The sequence below is a fragment of the Crotalus tigris genome, unplaced genomic scaffold (assembly GCF_016545835.1).
Source record: "Crotalus tigris isolate CLP2741 ecotype Arizona unplaced genomic scaffold, ASM1654583v1 scf7180000019553.37968852642:3898890, whole genome shotgun sequence".
Classification (NCBI taxonomy): Eukaryota; Metazoa; Chordata; class Lepidosauria; order Squamata; family Viperidae; genus Crotalus; species Crotalus tigris.
In genome coordinates this window covers 1738962-1757846 of record NW_024097591.1, presented here as the reverse complement: position 1 = coordinate 1757846, position 18885 = coordinate 1738962, and the positions used below count along the sequence as shown (strand labels likewise).

Below are 18885 nucleotides of genomic sequence, written 5' to 3'. Positions count from 1 at the left end.
AAGAGAGAGGGAGAAAGGGAGAAAGAAAGAAAAAGAGACAGAAGAGAGAGAGGGAGGGAGAGAGAGAGAGGGAGAGACTCAGTTTGAGTCCTGTTCAGCCACAGAAGCTTCCTGACCAATCACGGACCTCTCTTCACCCCGGTTCACACACAAAGTTGTGGCGTTTCGGAAAGAAAACCAGACAAAGAAAACACAACACACCACCTTCATCAGCTCAAGGAAAGGCAAGGTTTTAATCTAAAGAATAAATTACATCAATTTAATTTCCAATCCACGAAGAGACGTGGGATGTGGGCGGTGAAGGGCAGAGGTAGTGATGTACAGGTGGTCCTCAGCTTGCGACAGTTTCCTTAGCAACCATTCCATGTTACAAGGGCACCGGAAAAAAAAAGTGATGGCCCTAGAAGCATTGTGCAGGTAAGTCCTCGACTTAACAACCGCAACAGGGCTCCAAATTTCTGTGGCGAAGTGAGACACTTAAGTGAGTTTTGCCCCATTCTACGACCTTCCTTGCCGTTTTTCACAGGCACCACCTCTCTAGCTTCCCCAGGATCACCTGATCAGAATCCAGATGCTTGGCAACCGATTCGTACTTGTGACAGTCGCAGCGTCCCAGGGGTCACGCCATCCCCTTTTGCGACCTTCTGACACCGGTTTCACTGAACGACGGTGTCACTAACTGCAAGGATTCCCTTACGTATGGCAAGGAAGGCCGCAGAATGGGGCAAAATTCAAGTGTCTCACTTAGCCACAGAAATTCGGGGTCCCGTTGCGGTCGTTAAGTCGAGGATGACCCGTACAATGGTTATAAGGCCACCTCTTGACGAGGCTGCCCTATTATGGTCTTCTCAGCAGTCATTCTCCAAAGCTAAGAGGACACATTTCCCAGGTTGTATGAGACGGCGTGTGCCGAAGCAGCCTTGCGCAAATCCGGCGGTCCTGCTACCCACCGATTTTTCTTTCCTGCGTCCTTGGAAAAGGCAGCGTTCACATGATCCGACACTGCCCCGGGCATGGGAAAGACAGCCCTGGGCTCTGGAGGGTGGTTTGCAGGGACTTCAAATCTATCCCTCCGAAGTTGGGGAAGGTGGAAGGGACTGGCCAGGCCCCGTTGGGTTGTATGATGCTCAGAAGATCTCGGGGGAGCTGAGACTTCCCCCCCGTGGCTCCCAACTGCTTCTCATCGGTCGGGTTCTGAAAGAAGGCACGGGGAGAAAGGGAAAAATCAGAAGTGAGAAAAAATCCGAAATATGTTGTGTTGCGCCTCACAACATCTGGCGGGCGTCAGCCGCCCAGCATCGCGTTGTAGGGGAGATGGGCGGCATCAAAATGTAATGGATAAGGAATTAAAAACTGCGTAAAAATCACCAACAGGAAATGGATTGTTTATGAAGACTGAATGTAATTAAGATATGTATAAGCTAAAATTTTATTGAGAAATGTAATAATGATGTTCTTATTGGGTTGATATAATTAGAAATGTACTGACCTGAATGCGAGACAGTAAAGGTTAAGGGAAAAAGAGAAGAAATATTTGATGTTGTGACCAAAGATTTGCACTAAGATTTTGTTGTTGAACTATTGATTAACCCAGTCACCACGTTGCTTTTTAAATATTCAAATGTAAAATTGGGAAAATAGTAAAATATTATTTTAAAAAATGTAATTTTTTTATTGCTCAATAGGAGCAACTGGGAGAGGGATCTTGGAGTCCTAGTGGACAATCACCTAAATATGAGCCAGCCATGTGCTGCAGTTGCCAAAAAAGCCAACACAGTGCTAGGCTGTATTAACAGAGGGATAGAATCAAGATCACATGAAGTGTTAATACCACTTTACAAGGCCTTGGTAAGGCCACACTTGGAATACGGCATCCAGTTTTGGTCACCACGATGTAAAAAAGATGTTGAGACTGTGAAAAAGAGTGCAGAGAAGAGCAACAAAGATGATTAGGGGACTGGAGGCTAAAACATATAAGGAACGGTTGGTGGAATTGGGTATGTCTATGGGTATGAAGAGAAGGACGAGGGGGGACATGATAGCAGCCTTCTAGTATCTCAGGGGCTGCCCCAAAGATGAGGCAGTCAAGCTCTTCTCCAAAACAACAGAAGGCAGGACAAGAAGCAACAGATGGAAACTAATCAAGGAGAGAAGCAACCTGGAACTAAGGAGAAATTTCCTGACAGTTAGAACAATTAACCGGCGGAACAACCTGCCACCAGAAGCGGTGAATGCTCCAACACTGGAAGTTTTTAAGAAGAGACTGGACAGCCATTTGTCTGAAATGGTATAGGGTTTCCTGCTTGAGCAGGGAGTTGGACTAGATGACCTCCAAGGCCCCTTCCAACATCATCATCATCATTATTATTATTAGGGAGAAGGTTCATTCTCCAAGCTCTGTGGGCTGGTTTCGTTACCAGGCTAGGTAACCTCTTCAGTGGAGTTGAGGGGATGTCAGCGTCCTTCTGCTTAGAAAGGCTTTGGACTTTATAATTTATAATAAAATAAGTATTTAATAAATAAGTAAATACTTAAGTAAATACATAAATAAACAGAAATATAGATTAAAAAAAATAAAATATAATCAGATGGGGCTTAGCCTCCAGCTTCAACCTGAGACAACTTGAGCCCCAAAATTTCCCTCCTTAAGCGAGACACTTAAGTGAGCTTAGCCTCGTTTTAGGACCTTTCTTGTCACAGTTGTTGAGGGAGAATCACTCCAGTTGATAAGTGAGTCCCACGGCAGCTAAGCCAATTTGGCCTCCCCATTAATCAGAAGGTCGTAAAAAGGGGATCACGTGACCCCGGACACTGCAACCGTCATAAATACGAGTCAGTGGACAAGTGTCTGAATTTTGATCACGTGACCATGGGTCCTAAAGTGTGAAAAACGGTCACTTTTTCCGGTGGCATTGTTAACTTCGGTCACTAAACGAATAGTGGTAAGCTGAGGATTTATCTGTATTTATTCATTTGGCCGTAATTTGAGGACTTCCTCGAATTTGGAGCAGAGAAGCAGGCCCTTTCAGAAAGCAAAAAAATTCTCACCTTTGGGAGATGGTATTTCTCCCGCAAATGACTCCTTAGAGAAGCGCGCTGAGCTTTCTGTCGGGCGAAGGCTGCGTCCCGGTCAGCCCTGGAAAAGGAGGAGGAGGAGGAGGAGGTTTCAGGGAGAGGCGACAGGAAACCACAAAAGTGTGTGTGACATCGATCGCTCACACCCCTCTCGAACACATAGCCAGGCCCTATTTCTCCTGAAAAAAAATCCTCCCGGCTTTTTATGTTTCCTCGACAGAATTGGAGATTTCTTACCCCACAGCATATAAGAAGATGCCCGCAGATTTGATTCCCAGCTGTTTATTCTTTAATCAGCAAAGAAACTCAACTCTGGAAAGTTGGCGCTGTGAAACTGACTAGATCAAGTACAGTGCTCTGGTATGAATGCCACGAAGTTGACCAAGAGAGCAAAAAGGCAAGGAGAGAGGATGAAGGGATACCTATCAGTCTATTCCTTCCTTCCTTCCTTCCCTTCTTCTCTCTCTATTTCCATCTGTCTCTTCCCTACAATTCCTTTCCTTTCCTTCCTTTCCTCCCTCCCTCCCTATCGGTTTATCTATTACCTATATCTAATTATCTATCTATCCTTTCCTTCCTTTCCTCACTGTTTGTCTCTCTTCCCTTCAATTCCTTTCCTTTCCTCCCTCCCTATGTCCCTCTATTTATCTATCCATCTTTCCCTTCCCTCCCTCCCTGTTTATCCGTTATCTATCTGTCTCTGTCTGTCTCTCTGTCTGTCTGTCTCTTTCTCTATCCATCCATCCATCCTTTCCTGCCTATGTTTATCCATTATCTCCCTCCCCATCCATCCATCCATCCAGCAATTTCCAACACAGTTTATTTGGCTGCCTCATGTTTATACCAAAGGAGAAGAATGCTTACTTCTGCCTTGGCGGAGCCTTCATCTTGACTGGCTCCCAGCTGTGGCTTCTCTGGACACCCATGTCTTTCTCCTTGGTGGAATCTGTTGCCAAGCCGCACAACAGCTGTCTGACTGCGTCCCCAAACCCCGATCTCATGGTTAAGGACAGGAGCCGAGTGGAGAAGAGGCCGTTTGGCACCAGAACTGGAAAAACAACACAAAGCAGCTTCATAAAGACGCCTCCAAAACTTTCTCCCTTCATCAGAACCAAGCAAAGTCTACATTCCCAGCTGATATTCTCATTTTCCATAAAAACGACAGACTCACATGGAAAAATCTCCCAACAGTTCAGCTTCTCTCTTCTTGGGGTTGACAGGTCTTCGCTCTCTGAAGGTGCCCAGAGGATGATTAAAGTCTTGTCTGCTCAAGTTCTTTAAGTGGAGATCAGGAACCAGGGGGAAAACAGGCTTTCCTTGATCCATCTGTGTGACAGCTGGTAAGACTCAGTGGACAGATGGTACGGTGAGCAGAGCTGTCGGGAAGATCACTAAGTACGTGCCCTTCTCTGGAGGACAAACAGCTTCAGGTATTCAGTCTTTCTCAGATAAACAGCAAGTTACTAATCCTTAATGGATTCGGGCCCAAGAGAGCCACGGCTAAAAGCAGATCCAGACTAGCTTTTTTTAGGGTTGGGTGCTAGTCTGTAATACCTTGTGGCACCTTAAGGACAAATGAATTTATTACAGGTAGAAGAGGGACAGTTTGGGTCAAGGCACGAGGCTAAGAACCGGGAGACTGTGAGTTCTAGTCTTGCCTCCAGTGACCTTTGAACCAGCCACTTTTTTTCAGCCCTAAAGAGGAGGCAATAACAAACCTCTTTTGAAAAACCTTGCCAAGAAAACTGCAGGGGTTTTTCCAGGCAGTGTCTGAAGATCGGACATGACTGAAAAGATAGGTAGGTAGATAGAGATAGAGATAGAGAGAGAGATGACAGATAGATGATAGATATACAGACAGGTAGGTACATATATATGATAGATAGATAGATAGATAGATAGATAGATAGATAGATAGATAGATAGATAGATAGATAATTAGAGATAGAGAGACAGAGAAGAACCCACAATTCCTCAACATATAATAGCAATAGCTCTTAGACTTGTATACCGCTTCACAGTGCTTTACAGCCCTCTCTAAGAGGTTAACAGAGTCAGCATCTTGCCCCCAACAACCTGGGTCCTCATTTTACGACCTGGGAAGGACAGAAAGCAGAGTCAACCTTGAACCAGTCAGGATCGACCTCCTGGAGCAAGCAGCGAGTTAGCCTGCAGCACTACTGCGTTCTAACCACTGCGCCACCCCAGTTCTAGCACTAGAAACGATTGATTAAAATAACGACAACAAGAACAGCACCAGCAGCCGTGAGCCGAACTGAAAAAGATTGCTCAACTCAAATAAGATTTGTCAAAGGACCGGCGCTGTCTGTACGAAAACTGCTTATGGGTGCAGGTCACAGATCTGTTGTTTTCAGCTATTGTCAAGCAAAACTGGAACAGTCCATGTCCTGGGCTGTTTGCTGCCTAGAGGCACCCTTAAGGATGGCACAATGACACACAATTTGCAGCACAGTGACACACAATCCCACCGAGAGGGATAAAAGGTTTACAGAACAAGCTGAAGGGCTGGCAGGACTTGGGTGTTAAGCTTCTTACATCAAGCATTGAAGCGGGGGGGGGGAGGAGGTGGGGAGAGGAAGCTGTTGAATAAATGGGGTGGGCAATAATTTTTCCAGATCTAATACTGCATTTGTCCCGGTCAAAAATATTGTGTGTTAAAAAGAACAGAAAAGAAAGAAAGAAAGAGAGAGAGAGAGAGAGAGAAAGCAAACGGATACGTTTTCCTATCCCAAACAGAAGCACATTGGGACAGAGAAGAACCCAACTGGACAACTAGAATTTTATCAGTGTTGCTGGAAATAATACAACAACAACAACAACAACAACAACAGGAACCGCTTCCATCCTGCAACGATATCTGTAATACCATCAAACATCCACATCTGCCTATCCCAGGTCCTGGGTAAGGACTCGATTGGTAGGCAAAATGCCAAATCCAGCCTGAACATCTGGCTGACTGTACAATGATCCATAATAATAATAATAATAGTTGGTTGCACACTCAGCCAGATGTTTAGACTGGATCTGGCATTTTTGTCCATTTCCAAGGACCTGGGATAGGCAGATGTTGTTTGATGGTGTTAAAGGTCTCATTAGAGGATTTAAGCTGCTCCCGGAGAAGCTGCCTATTGCAATTGACCGATGGGGTTTTTGTCAATGCCCACACTGTTCAAGTGGCGCTCCAGATTATGATTGTGGTTCATCACACGGCCACAGTCAGACGTATGGACTGGATTTGACATTATTGTGATTTGCAAGGAGGGAAGAAAGGAGAGGGAAGAACCAGGCAAGCATTAACACGCACGGCGCAAACTCAAGCGTTTGTTGACGTGGTCTTTTATTTCTTTTTTTTCCCCACCGAGACTATACAAAATTCTTATAAAATTCCATCATTTGAAACAGGAGGCGGTTTGTTCTCCCAAAAAATAATAAGACCAAGAACCGCAAAATCCACGCAGGGCCGAGAGGACGGGGGGGGGGGGGATGGCATTATTTACAGGGGGAGGGAAATGTCGCAAGATACGCCATGTGTTTTATATATATATATATATATATATAATTTATATATATACACACACACATATATATGTATGTATAATAGAGATATTTTACAGACTATTTCACATATCCACAAGCTTTATAGGATAACAAAAAGGAAGGGAACCTGGAAGAGGAGAACTCAAGGGTTTTTTTTGTTTTTTCTTCTGTATCCTTCAGATGGTCGAGAAGCACCAAAAACGGAGAAGACGTGCCAGCCACCACAGGGGCCAAATAAAGTCGGGGAGGGGGGGTTAGGAAATGAAGCCCAGAGCCCCGACGGGTCACCGGCTGATGTCCCGGTTCGAATCCCAAACTTTGGGGGTGGGCTGCAGTTGGAGGGCACCGAAGAAGGGATGCTTGAGGGCTTCGGATAGGGTCAGCCGTTTGGCCGGCTCGTATTCTAGCATGCCCTCCAGAAGGTCAAAGAGCTGGTGATGTTCCTCGGCTTCGGACGTCAAGTATCTCTGGAAAGACAAGTGGAGAGGACCAGCTAGGAGGAATGGAGGGGTGAAGCGGGGGGTGGCCTGGCCTGGCCTGGCCTAGACTTAGACTAGACTTAGACTAGAGGGGAAACGCTGGGGGGGTTTATCAGAGAGTGCATTCCTGGAAGGAGGTTGGGCTAGAGGACCTCTTAAGGTCCCTTCTGCTTCTGTGTTTTTATAGCTGGAGGAGGAGAAGGAAGAGGAGGAGGAGGCACAGATGAGGGCACGTTACAGCTAGTCCTCGTTTGTTTAGAGACCATTCAAAGTTACAACGGCGCTGAAAAAGTGACTTTGGGCCGTTTTTTCAGACTTTACGACTGCTGCAACGTCCCCGTGGCCACGTGATCAAAATTTGGACGTGTGTACTTATCACGTTATATTATGTACTCTGACGGTTTCCTGAAGAAATCAAACTTGGTTGGGATGGTGGGACACGTGGTGGACAGGCCCCGGCTTACCCGTAGCGGCTTGCAATTCTCCCGCACGTAGCGCCCGGCAGAAGTGTTTTCATCCCAGTCCAAATGTCCGTGGTAGAAATATTTCTGCTTCCTATCCGGGGTGGGGAAGGGGGGGGGAAACATTTCAAGGAACCATCAGGGGTACAAAGGGCCAGTGTGCTTGTGGCTCCTTATTTTTTAATCAAGCTCTACCTCGTTTTTCGGATCATCCGTGACGGGATGGGGCCGAGGATCCGCTCCATCATCGCCAGATGCTCGCGATTGTCGTGGGTCTGCGAGGGGAAAAAAAAAGTTTGAGCTGGTTAAAAAAAAAAAAAAGACCTGCCGCTGCCTGAGCGTTAGGGGCTCACCCCTCCCTCCTGCCTCCAATGACTTTGATGGCTTCCCACCTGCCAGACTCACCTGGAACAAAGTGAAGCCCATGTAATACTCGAAGATAATGCAGCCAATACTCCAAACGTCGCAGGGCTGGGTCCAGCCGAGTTCTGTCGGAGCAAAAAAAAAAAAAAGGAGTTTCAGAGTCTGCCCTTGTGGGTATTCGCAGTCCGACCCGGAGCCGGGAGGGGCAACAAGGCACAGCACTGACCTAAAATGACCTCGGGAGCCCGGTAATGCCGCGTGGAGACGATGGTGCTGTGGTGCTCGTGATCAAAAGTGGCACTGCCAAAATCCACCAGCCGAATGGCCGTGTTCTTGATGCTGCGCTCGTCTCGTTTCTGGAAGGGGAGGGCAGAGGAGGAAGGAGACAGGGGGGAGGGAAGTTGAGAGTTAGCAGCATGGACAATCTTCTCCCAGCTTCGGGGGGGGGGGGTGTTAGAGGCCCAACCCAAAGTAGCATGAAGGGGAGGGAAGGAGGGAGGGAGGGAGGCCACAGCGGAGAAGGTGACGTTCCCCGGGGGACCCAGGCTCACCTTCTCCAGGTTGTAGGTCATCTCGTAGTCCGAGTTGACAAAGAGGATATTCTCCGGCTTGAGGTCTGTATGGGTGAGCTTGTTCTCGTGCAGAACTGCAGGGAAGAGACAGTATAAAAGAGAGGGAAGGAAGGTAGGAAGCGGAGAGGAAGAATGGACAGAAATGGAGAGGAATGATGCAAAGGAAGGAAGGAGGAAGGAAAACAGGAAGAGGAGGAGGAGGAGGAGGAGGAAGGAAAGAGATGGAGAAAGGAGGGGAGGATGGAAGAGAGAAGAAAGGGATGAAGAGATAGATAGATAGATAGATAGATAGATAGATAGATAGATAGATAGATAGATAGATAGACAGATAGATAGATAGACAGATGATGGACAGAAGGACAAATGATAAATAGACAAAGGAGTGAGGAAGAAAGGAAAGGATAAAGAGATAGGTGGACAAGTAAATAGATAGATAGACAGACAGACAGACAGGATGGAAGGACAAATGATAAATAGACAAATAGGGAAGGGAGTGAGGAAGAAAGGAAAAGATAGAGATAGTAGGTAAGTAGAGAGGTGATAAAGACAGACAGACAGACAGGCAGAGATAGGGGAGGGAGGCCCTCAAGTTTTCGTGCATCTTTCTACCCTCAGAAAGTATCAAACTGAACTGCTAGTCCTCAAGGTGGGGAGAGCCTCCACCATTGGGACTCGGAGCCACTGACAACTCAGGTGTTGTAAATCCTCAAAGTCAAACGAATCAGAATGACCCCCCTTTTTCTCTCAGCCCTTTGCTCCACACATCCCCCCCTCCCTCCCCACTTCCCACCCAATGTCCCCCCCCCTTCCTGGGCACTCACATCTGACCGCCTGGCACACTTGGTAGGCCATATGCCGGATCTGGTGGAGGGGGTAGGACAGGTAGTTGTTATCCTTCAAGAAATCGAACGTGCTGAGGCCCAGCAGCTCAAAGGAGATGCACATGTGGCCATGGTAGTCAAACCAGTCGTACATCCGGACGCAGAGGCTGGAAGGGGAAACCAAAGCAAGGAGGGAGAGGGGTTTGGGAAAAGAGGAGAATTTGGCTTTTTTTTTTTTTTTTTAAGTAGCTGGTCCCTAAGAAAAGGCGCCCAAAGGCCAGGCATCCCTCGGGCTTACGTATGAACATAACAACACCAACACAGGACCTCTTTTTCGCCCACCCCGCTTACTTTTTGTTGTCGGGATCTTTCTCGTTAATTTTCTCCAGCACGTTGATCTCCAAGCGAGCGGCTTCTTTGTATTTCTCCACGTTCTTGATGATTTTGAGAGCCACCCGGGTGTTGCCCCTGGGGGGGGGGGGAGAGAGAGAGATCGTGGAGAAGAAAGTGGAGTCAAGGTTTGAGGTCCGGGGCAAGCAACCAGGACGGGAGGACTGACCAAGCCTTGCCTGGAAATGCATTTCTCTGTTCTGCTATAGTCTGATAAAGGCCAAGACACACCAGCTTGGGTAGCTTATGCTCAGCCATAGTTGGCTTGTTGTAGAGCCCTGGCAGGCTGGGGAATTCTGGGGGTTAAAGTCCCTACATCTTAAAAGTTGCTCAGGTGGAAAAACACTAGTTCTTTTCTATCTTTCCTTTCTATCTATCTGTGTCTGTCTATCTATCTATCTATCTATCTATCTATCTATCTATCTATCTATTTATCTATCTATCTATCTCTATATCTCATCTATCTATCTCAATCACATCTCTATCTCATCTATCTCACTCTCGTCTGTCTGTCTGTCTCTGCCTGTCTATCTATCTATCTCTATATCTAGCTAATCTATTTTATATCTCATCTATCTCAATCTCATCTCTATCTATCTCATTTATCTATCTCATCTGTCTGTCTGTCTATCTATCTATCTACTTACCTACTTTTATTGATCTTTATTGGTCTTTATCAATATTTTCTATCTCTACCTACCTACCTCGTTCTTACTGATATCTATCTATCTTATCCATTTCCAATCTGTTTTCTATCTTATCTCTATTATCTATTTCTTCTGTATCATCTATTTCTATCTGTGTCTGTTGTCTATCTTATCTATATCTCTCATCTATCCATCCATCCAATATTTATCTATCTCTACCTCTATCTCCTCCCCCCCCCTTCTCTCTCTCCATCTCTTGTAGAAATTCTTCCTAGGCGTGGGCTTCTGGTGGTCATCCAGTCTGGGAGGAAAATCTGCAGCCAGCTGGATGTCCACCCTAGCTGGAGAGAAGCCACTTTCAATTTTCAAGCAGCCCGTCTTCACTCACCTGCGGTGATCGATGCACTGCACCACGCGCCCAAAGGTGCCTTCCCCAAGGGTGGTGACGATCTCATCTTTAGAGGAAAGGAGACAAGAGAAGGGGAGGGCAGGGAAGGGAAGGGGAGAAGAGGAGGTGAGACTTGTGGGGGCCGAACAACAAAATATCACTACCAAAAAAAAAAAAATGGCTATCTTGGCCGGTTCAAAGGACCGCCCTCCTCCCCTAAACGCTATGGATATCAATACAAAAAATATATAAAATGGGAAGAAGGGAGGGAAAGAGGGAAGGAGGCAGGCAAAAAGGGAAGGGAAAAAAGAAGGGGAAAAAAAAGAGGCTGTGTTTTGGTCTTTAGAAAGAAAAAAAAAACAGGAACGGACGAGGAAAGGGAAGGGAAGCTAAGCACAATTCTGTCGTCGCTGCGACGGGGAGCTTAACTAGAGACTAGAGTTAATGTTACGATTTCGCAGTACATCTCTCTTGCAGGCAGTCGCCGCTCCGATAGATCAGGTGCCCTTCCACGTCGTCCTCCACGTTCTTGGCTCTCCTCCTGCTGCTGGGACGACTCTGCTGCCGTGGGGGCCCCCCAAAACGCAGCGACGGGGCGGAGAGGGTTTAGGGTTTTCATTCATTCAATTCAAGTGTTCACCCGAAGGGCGGCGAAGGGGGGAAGCCAGCCAGCCGGCCAAGCGACACGGTGGGCCCGTGGCAGGGATGGAGGAGGTGGCGGCGGGTCGGATTCCAGGCCAAGTTCAAAACGGCACAGAGGCGTATATATGTATAAACAATATACAACACACGTGAACAACAAGGGAAGATGGCAAGGGGGCAGAGAAACGCTCAGCAAGACACGCGCCCGCCCGCTCAGGCTGGTCTTTTACAGGGGGTCCTCGACTGGCAAGCAGGCAGCCCAGCGGTTACGTTGCTAAGTAGGCTTTGTCCCGTTTTACGACCTTGCTCGCCACGGTTCCAAATCACCACAATGATTAAGTCCGTCACACACTTGTTAAGTGAATTTGGTTTCCCCACCGAGTGTCGGAAGGTCACAAAAGCGGATCACGTGACCCCAGGGGACCTTGCGACCGTCACAAACACGAGTCAGTTGCCAAATTTTGATCACGGGACGCTGCAAAGGTTGTTAAGTGTGACAAAGGGTCGCAAGTCCCTCTTTTCGCTGCCATGGTGACTTTGAACGGCCGCTAAATCAACTGTTGTTAAGTCGAGGACCAGCTGTGTAAAAAAAAAAAAAACACCTAGGAACCGTGAATCCAAGTTAGGGAGGTCGTCTTCTGCAAACGGGGTGCCCCCTCCCCGCCCACCGCCGAGGAGTTCCACAATTCAAGAAAAGGCCAGACAGGAAACAAAAGCCCCTTTTCCCACCCACCCAATTTAAGAGACTCAGCAAATCGTTCACACCAACCAGCGTCAAAATCTGGCCTGAGCTGTTCCGAGGTTAATAATCCCACCCTGGTTGCTTCTAGGACGGGACGGGCCAAGCTGGCGATGAAATGTCCTGGCTTGGATTGGGGGTTATCTCCCCCCTCCCCAATGTCAGAAAGCCCGAGTCATTCCTGGGAAAGGAGGAGGAGGAGGAGGGAGGGTGGCGTTTTAGGAGACGGGGGGGGAGCCTGGGAAGGACGACAAAGGAAAAGAAAGGCCTACCTACCATCACCACCAATAAACAGCCCACATGGGTGGAATTGGGAGAGGGGAAGAGAGGGGGTCCTGTCAGAGTTTGACGTTCCCCCCAGTTAAAACGCAAGCGTGACCTCGGCTTGCCTGCTAAAGGCCATAGAGGTCATCAATTCTGACCTCTTGTAAAGGCAGGGATGTACAGAGGGGCTGTGCTGACTTTCCCTGGGGTGAGAATGAAAAAGGACGACACCAGCGTGTTCCCTCTGGGTTATTCTTTCTCCAGGCAAAATAAGCCCTCTGTTCGAGGTTTCTAGTCCCCACAAAGGACCCCTCCTTTTTACTTTTCTCTTCCTGCTGGTCCTTCTGTCCCAATTCTCCTTCAAATGTGGGCCTGGCTCACACAGAGTACGGCTTTTTAGGATTTCAATTCAGACAGCCTCACAGTGGTTTCTTGAGTTCGGTTTGGGGTGGGGTCCCTTGTCAAAATCTTTCTCCCTCGGATTATTAACCCAACCTGCATCTGGGCCTTGGGAGGTCTGAATTTAAATTTTGCATCTGACCCTTTTTCAAACCCCCTTCTGGGCTGAACTGCCATGCTCCCAACTGATCAAGATGGTTTCGAATTTGATTTATGCTGTGTAGAGAATCCGTTATCTGGACCCTCGCTTGAAGCAAGTGATCCGGTTTGATTCAGACTCTTAAGCCCAAACTAAACCAATATGGTCTAAAGAAGCACATCATCTAATAGCCTACCTCACAGGATTGTTGCGGAAGGAAAACCAGAGTTGTTTTATTTGCAAGAGGGGCAGGATATAAATTTAATAAATAAAAATTAAAACAAGTCTTATAGCTGGGCTGATAGGGGTGCACACTGAATAAAAATTCTAAGTGCCAACTAATATACAGGTAGTTCTCGACTTAGAACCCTTTGTTTAAGGTCATTTTAAAGTTAGGACGGTGATCTAGGACCGATGCTTGATATTACAACGATCACACTAATGCCACAATCACAATTTGGGTGCTTGGCAGCCTGCAGTCACATTACTCTGATTTACAACGTTTCCAGCTGGCTTCTGATCAGCAAAGTCAGATTCCCTTAACAACTGCAGCGAAAAAAAGGCGCTAAAATTGGCTGCGGGGACACGATGCCTCGTTTAACAACTGCATTTTGGTTGTAAGTTGAGGACTACGTGTATAGGCAGAAGATCAACATTCGTCTAGCACACCCAAACATACTGGAAAAACAAAAATAAAAATTGAAGATTTCAAAAGATTTCAAAGCATCTTTGCCCTCTACAGAGAACTCTGCTTGCTGTGCCTAACAAGATTTTTTTTTTTGAAACTTTCAGCTGTTTTTGAAGGCAGAGAATTTTATGGAATGAATAGATATGATCAACCATCATCCAATGTTGTAGTCTGCTCAGAAATTATCTACCTGCCCGATTTATACCCAGGTCACCAAACCAACAGCAAAATAATAACAAAACATACCACAGCTTTTAAATCACCCGAGACAGTGAGATGGGCAGCATATAAATGTAATCATAAATAAATAAGTTTAATAACCTGGCCCAAAATTTCAGGGGAAAAGCACCAGGGTGTTTTTTTTTCCTCAATGCTTTTCAAAAATGTGAATAGAGCTGGACAAAATCAGCTTTGGTAAGGAGGCAGCTTGATCATTCCAAAGGGGCGGGGGCTCCCACTGAAAAGAGTCTGATTAGAAATGTTTTATTTTGAAGTTCTTCAAAATAAATATTAGAAATAATATTCTGGGTGATAAAAGCCTTTAAAAGCCTAGCATTGTGCAACGGGAACTTTAGAGAAGGAAATTCTTTAAAATCACATTTCGCCCCCCCCCCTTTTCCCAAGCCTCCACTACTGCCAGTCACAGAAAAAATTTTCAATTTCCAAGCCACTCAAAATCCACACGGATGCCCTTTAGGACAGACTCGGACCCCATTCCGGGATGCCGATTCCCACGAATCCAGAATGCCATTCCTAGCCGATTCCAGAGATCTGGAAAGGCCAAAGAGATCCGGGGATCAAAAGATCAGAAGAAGCAGAGATGACTCACCGAGGAGGAACGGCTGAAGGAGCGGCTTCCGTGCCGTCTCCGTCGCCGTTTCCGCCGGTTACTCTTGCAGTTCCGGTAACTGCCATCCCGGGAACGCTGGTACTCATCCGAAGGCTGGTATTCGGGCTCGTAGTAGGCATCCCCGCCCCGGTCGCTGTAGCCGTCTCGTCGGTAATCCTCCAGGTATCGCCGGTCGTAGGCACGTCGGTCAGATGAGTGATCGTCGTAACTGGGGGGGGGGAGAGCGGAATTCAGGAAGGTGATCCTTGAATTGCACCTTCTGCTTGCAGGGCCTGTTTTGTGGGACTGGCTCACCTCCCCGATCGGACATGATAGCTGTCGTCCCGGTGATGCCACCGCTCACTGCTGCTCGACCGGGAACGACTCCGCCGCCGCTTGTGTTTGCGGTTTCTGTAACACTCACGGTAACTGCCCCGGCTGCTGCGTTCCGAAGACAGAAACCTCCGAGAACGAGGCATCTGTGTGGGAAGGAAGGAAAAGAACGAGAGAATCAAATAGTCCTGAAGGCCGAACAAGAAGCAACGGATGGAAGCTCATCAAGGAGAGAAGCAACCTAGAACTAAGGAAAAACTTTCTGACAGTGAGGACAATTAACCAGTGGAACCACCTGCCTCCAGAAGCAGTGAATGGTCCAACACTGGAAGTTTTTAAGAAGAGACTGGACAGCCATTTGTCCGAAATGGTACAGGGTTTCCTGCCTGAGCAGGGGGTTGGACTAGATGTCCTCCAAGGTCCCTTCCAGCTTTATTATTATTAAATGGGAGAGGTTGAGCCTTAAAGTGCTAGGAAGCGGCAAAAAAAGACCATAACATGTTATTTATACATACATCGTATATAGCATGTTTAAACCTGTGTTATGTATGTGTACACTTTGAGAGCAAATTTCATTTTTAATGGGTGCCAATGCGCCCACAGTAAAAAAAAAATGACAATAAAGGTTATCTATCTATAAACCAGCTTAATAAAAAATGTTGAAATAAAGCACCTGCACAAACATACATAAACAACACACACAGAGAGTATATTGTTTGCTATGATGAGCGGCAAATAAATTAAATAAACAAACATATGATCAAATATTAAGGTAAAACCATCATAAAATCAGATAAATAAAATAAAATCTATTAAGATCACCCTGAAGCGCTGCAGAGAGGAATAACACTATAAACCGATATCTGAGGAAGCTAATTACAGCCAGTCCTCAACCTACGACCGCAATTGAGCCCAACATTTCCGTTGCTAAGCGAGGCCATTCTCCAGTGAGTCTCGCCCCTTGCTGCAGCTGTTAAGTGAATCCCTGCCGTTGTTAAGCGAGCAATCCGGTTGTTAAGTGAATCCGGCTTCCCCCGTGGACTTTGCTGGTCTGAAGGTTGAAAAGGGGGATCACGTGACCCTGGGATACGCCGACCGTCGTTAAGTATGAACCGGTCGTCGAGCATCCGAATTTTGATCCCACAACCACGGTCGTTAAGTGTGAAAAAGTCCCTTCTTTTGTGTGCCGTCGCAACTTCCAAACGGTCACTAAGCGGACGGTTGTAAGTCGAGGACTGCCTGTAATTTGATACCCGAGGGGGGGGCTGCCAAAGAGAGCGACGGGTCCCCCAATCTAACAGGGTCCCCTCCAAATCCCCTGCTCTGCTCAGATGGGATTTCCTGGTGGCCTCCTTTCCCTGCCCCTCCCCCCCCAAACAAAGCCAAAGAACCTTCAATTGATCCATTTTTAGTTATGTATTGATACAATTTGCATCTCTCCCCTCCCCTCAATCGTAACCCTTGGCGGCTCAACCTGGGCGAGGGCCGGCCTACCTGGCAGGGGCGTTGTGCACCAATCGCCCGGTAGGGCTCCTATTCGGCCTTCTGGGCGCTGGGCCGGGATGGAGGCCGCCTGGGCTGCTCCGCCGGCCTCTCCCCGGCCTGGTTGGGGTCCCGGAGAGCCGCCGCCGCCCCCTCACCCCGCCCCGAGGCCTCCCCTGCCCGGCCCCGCCGCCTCGCTCACCTTCTTGGCCGTCAGCCCGGTACGCTTGTCCCACAAGAAGTCCGTCTTGGCGGCGGCTCGTCCCTTTCCCGCCCCTTCGTCGTCCTCGCCGGCGCTTCGCCTCAGCGTCGCCGCCGCCGCCCGGGCTCGCGCTGAGGAGCTGGGCTGAGGGGACGGGAGAGGCCCACCGCGCATGCGCCGCTACGCACGGGCGACGGAGGCGCGCCACAAAAGCGCCGGAACGTCCCCTGGGTCAGAGATAAGTCAAAAAGTACAGAACGGTCCGCGCGATGGGAAAAAATAAATAAATAAGCCGCATCGACAGCTTCCGGGTGCGCTTCGCAAGAAACCTCCCTCTACGCCTCCCCAAAGGGGTTTATTTTGGTCTTACTAGAATGCCTCTAATTCGGGTTTAATATATGTATATATTTATATTTATCCCGGTGTTCGACTATTTTTCTCAACGTGTGTGTGTGTGTGTGTGTGCGTGTGAATAGTAACTGTGAACAGAATAGAGCTGGAAGGGACCTTAGAGGTCTTCTAGTCCAGCCCGTGGAGGAACGTTGTCCGTGGGGTCGCGATAGGTCGGACACGACTTCACAACAACAACAACGTCCAGCCCCCTGCGCAAGCAGAATGGGCATATGTACATATGTATATATGTGTATATATATATGTGTATGTATATATATGAATATTTGTTTGTGTGTGTGTATATATACATGTATATTTGTGTGTATGTGTATATGAAGAACGATAGATAGATAGATAGATAGATAGATAGATAGATAGATAGATATACATAGACAAACACACAGACGCTGTTGGGCTCGCTGTCCTTTTTTCCCAAACGGGATTACAATGCCCATCATCCCCAGCCCTTATTAGAAGCGGCGGCCTCTGTCCTGCTGGACATGCCTAAGTTTAATTAGCTTGGCATTTCTAATATAAAGGTCATTTTTCTCTCTCTCTTTTTTGAGGGGGGGGGTAAAGGGACAGGTAAAAGAATATTTGTGGCTTAGGTTGAAATGGGAAGGGACTGGTGGATTGCTTAAATGCTAAAACTTAATTAAATACTTCGTTCGAAACTTGGCTTGGGCTCCCTACACGTTGCCCACATGCTTCAGGGGTCTTGCCCAGGAAAGCTAAAATATAAATTCTCCGAAAGAATCCGCAACGGTGACGAAAAGCTAAACACCACTTGGATTATTTTACTTTCTCTATCAAGAAAAGCAAATGCGCGTGCGCGGCATAGAACAGGAACCAGCTGGAGCACGTGACCTCCGCCTCGGCTTTCTGGCTACTAGCGATTGAACGGAGGGGCGGGGAAAGTTCGCCGCCACGCCCCTCCAGCCACGCCCCTTCCCAGGCACTGCGTGCCTCGTGGGAAAACCTATTAGAACCGTAACTTTCCCACGCGTGGGAGGTAGTGCAGTTAACGCCTGCGGGACTAATCCTTATTTCCATAAAAGAAAAGTCACTATTTACTTATTAACTTATGCAAGTCTGATCAATTAAATAGATCTGTTTTATTTAATTGAATAAAAAGAGACAATTGTTACTTGTAAGAATAAGATTATTGGTCTGTGATCATTATAAAAGATCAGTCAATTAGGCCATCAGTGTACATATGAGCAGGTGGTGTGTGTCACAAAGGATCACAAAAATAGCGGGACACCTGGAATGTTCTACGCCTGCCACGGGCAACCTCACAAAATGGTGTCCAAAATGGACGTGAGCAGAGCATATCAGAAGGCTAAGCTGCAGAGACTCCTTTTCATTTCCTAAATGAGCTTCTGAGTTTTGTTTTTCTGCCATTTCTGCTGCCGTTCATTTGATGTTTGTTCCTTAAGAGGATTTTAAGGCTTTAAATAAGGATTAGGCAAGGTGTTGACTGAGGCCCAGACACAGCCAGGATTTAAATAATCCAGCCACAGAGACAACAATTCGGAAAGGGATCCAGAAAAACGACGCCAAAGAGATATCCCGTGATGCTTATGAAATGTTTATTTTTAAGCTCGCCACACTTTTGGCTGAGAAAAAAAAAGAAAGAGAGAAAGAGGTGGTTATCTGTAAAATAAGTAACATATTTAGTTTAGGCAAAAATAGTAACTGGAACAACAGCCACAATAAAAATTGTAACAGTGGAACAGAACTGTTTACAGCAACAGCCACAAATATTCAGGATATCTTTGTAAATTATAACTATTTGTGGCTACCGTTATTTTTTTATTATTACTTGTGTGTCCATAACAGCATGTTCAACAGTGTAACTAACACAGAAGGAATGCATAGCGGTGGCTGCCATCATGGATGGCAGAAATTAGACACGATTACAGAAAATTTAATAACCCCTCCTTCCTTCCAGCTTCTATTCTATTCTATTCTATTCTATTCTATTCTATTCTATTCTATTCTATTCTATTTTCTATTCT

The 18885-nt window shown here is 47.0% G+C and overlaps 2 protein-coding genes across 3 annotated transcripts; both read right to left on the bottom strand.

Annotated features, from left to right (window-relative positions):
* Nucleotides 1-208: 208 nt before the first annotated feature.
* On the bottom strand, nucleotides 209-6006 carry LOC120316976 (complexin-3-like). The gene is made up of 4 exons (XM_039363180.1): nucleotides 4247-6006; nucleotides 3940-4123; nucleotides 3049-3136; nucleotides 209-1194 (listed from the first exon to the last, which is right to left on the bottom strand). The coding sequence occupies exons 2-4, from the start codon at nucleotides 4074-4076 to the stop codon at nucleotides 988-990; spliced, it is 432 nt and encodes a 143-aa protein (XP_039219114.1). The 5' UTR covers nucleotides 4077-4123; nucleotides 4247-6006; the 3' UTR covers nucleotides 209-987.
* Nucleotides 6007-6415: 409 nt separating this feature from the next.
* CLK2 (CDC like kinase 2) lies at nucleotides 6416-16644 on the bottom strand. Of its 2 annotated transcripts, none has more exons than XM_039363176.1 (13): nucleotides 16472-16644; nucleotides 14770-14933; nucleotides 14455-14683; nucleotides 11219-11315; nucleotides 10755-10821; nucleotides 9681-9797; nucleotides 9330-9496; nucleotides 8488-8582; nucleotides 8163-8292; nucleotides 7979-8061; nucleotides 7769-7848; nucleotides 7577-7667; nucleotides 6416-7100 (listed from the first exon to the last, which is right to left on the bottom strand). In XM_039363176.1, the coding sequence occupies exons 2-13, from the start codon at nucleotides 14931-14933 to the stop codon at nucleotides 6918-6920; spliced, it is 1503 nt and encodes a 500-aa protein (XP_039219110.1). In that variant the 5' UTR covers nucleotides 16472-16644; the 3' UTR covers nucleotides 6416-6917. The 2 variants fall into 2 exon arrangements, with proteins under 2 accessions (XP_039219110.1, XP_039219112.1); XM_039363178.1 differs by having other exon boundaries at nucleotides 11219-11312.
* Between the last annotated feature and the right edge of the window lie 2241 nt (nucleotides 16645-18885).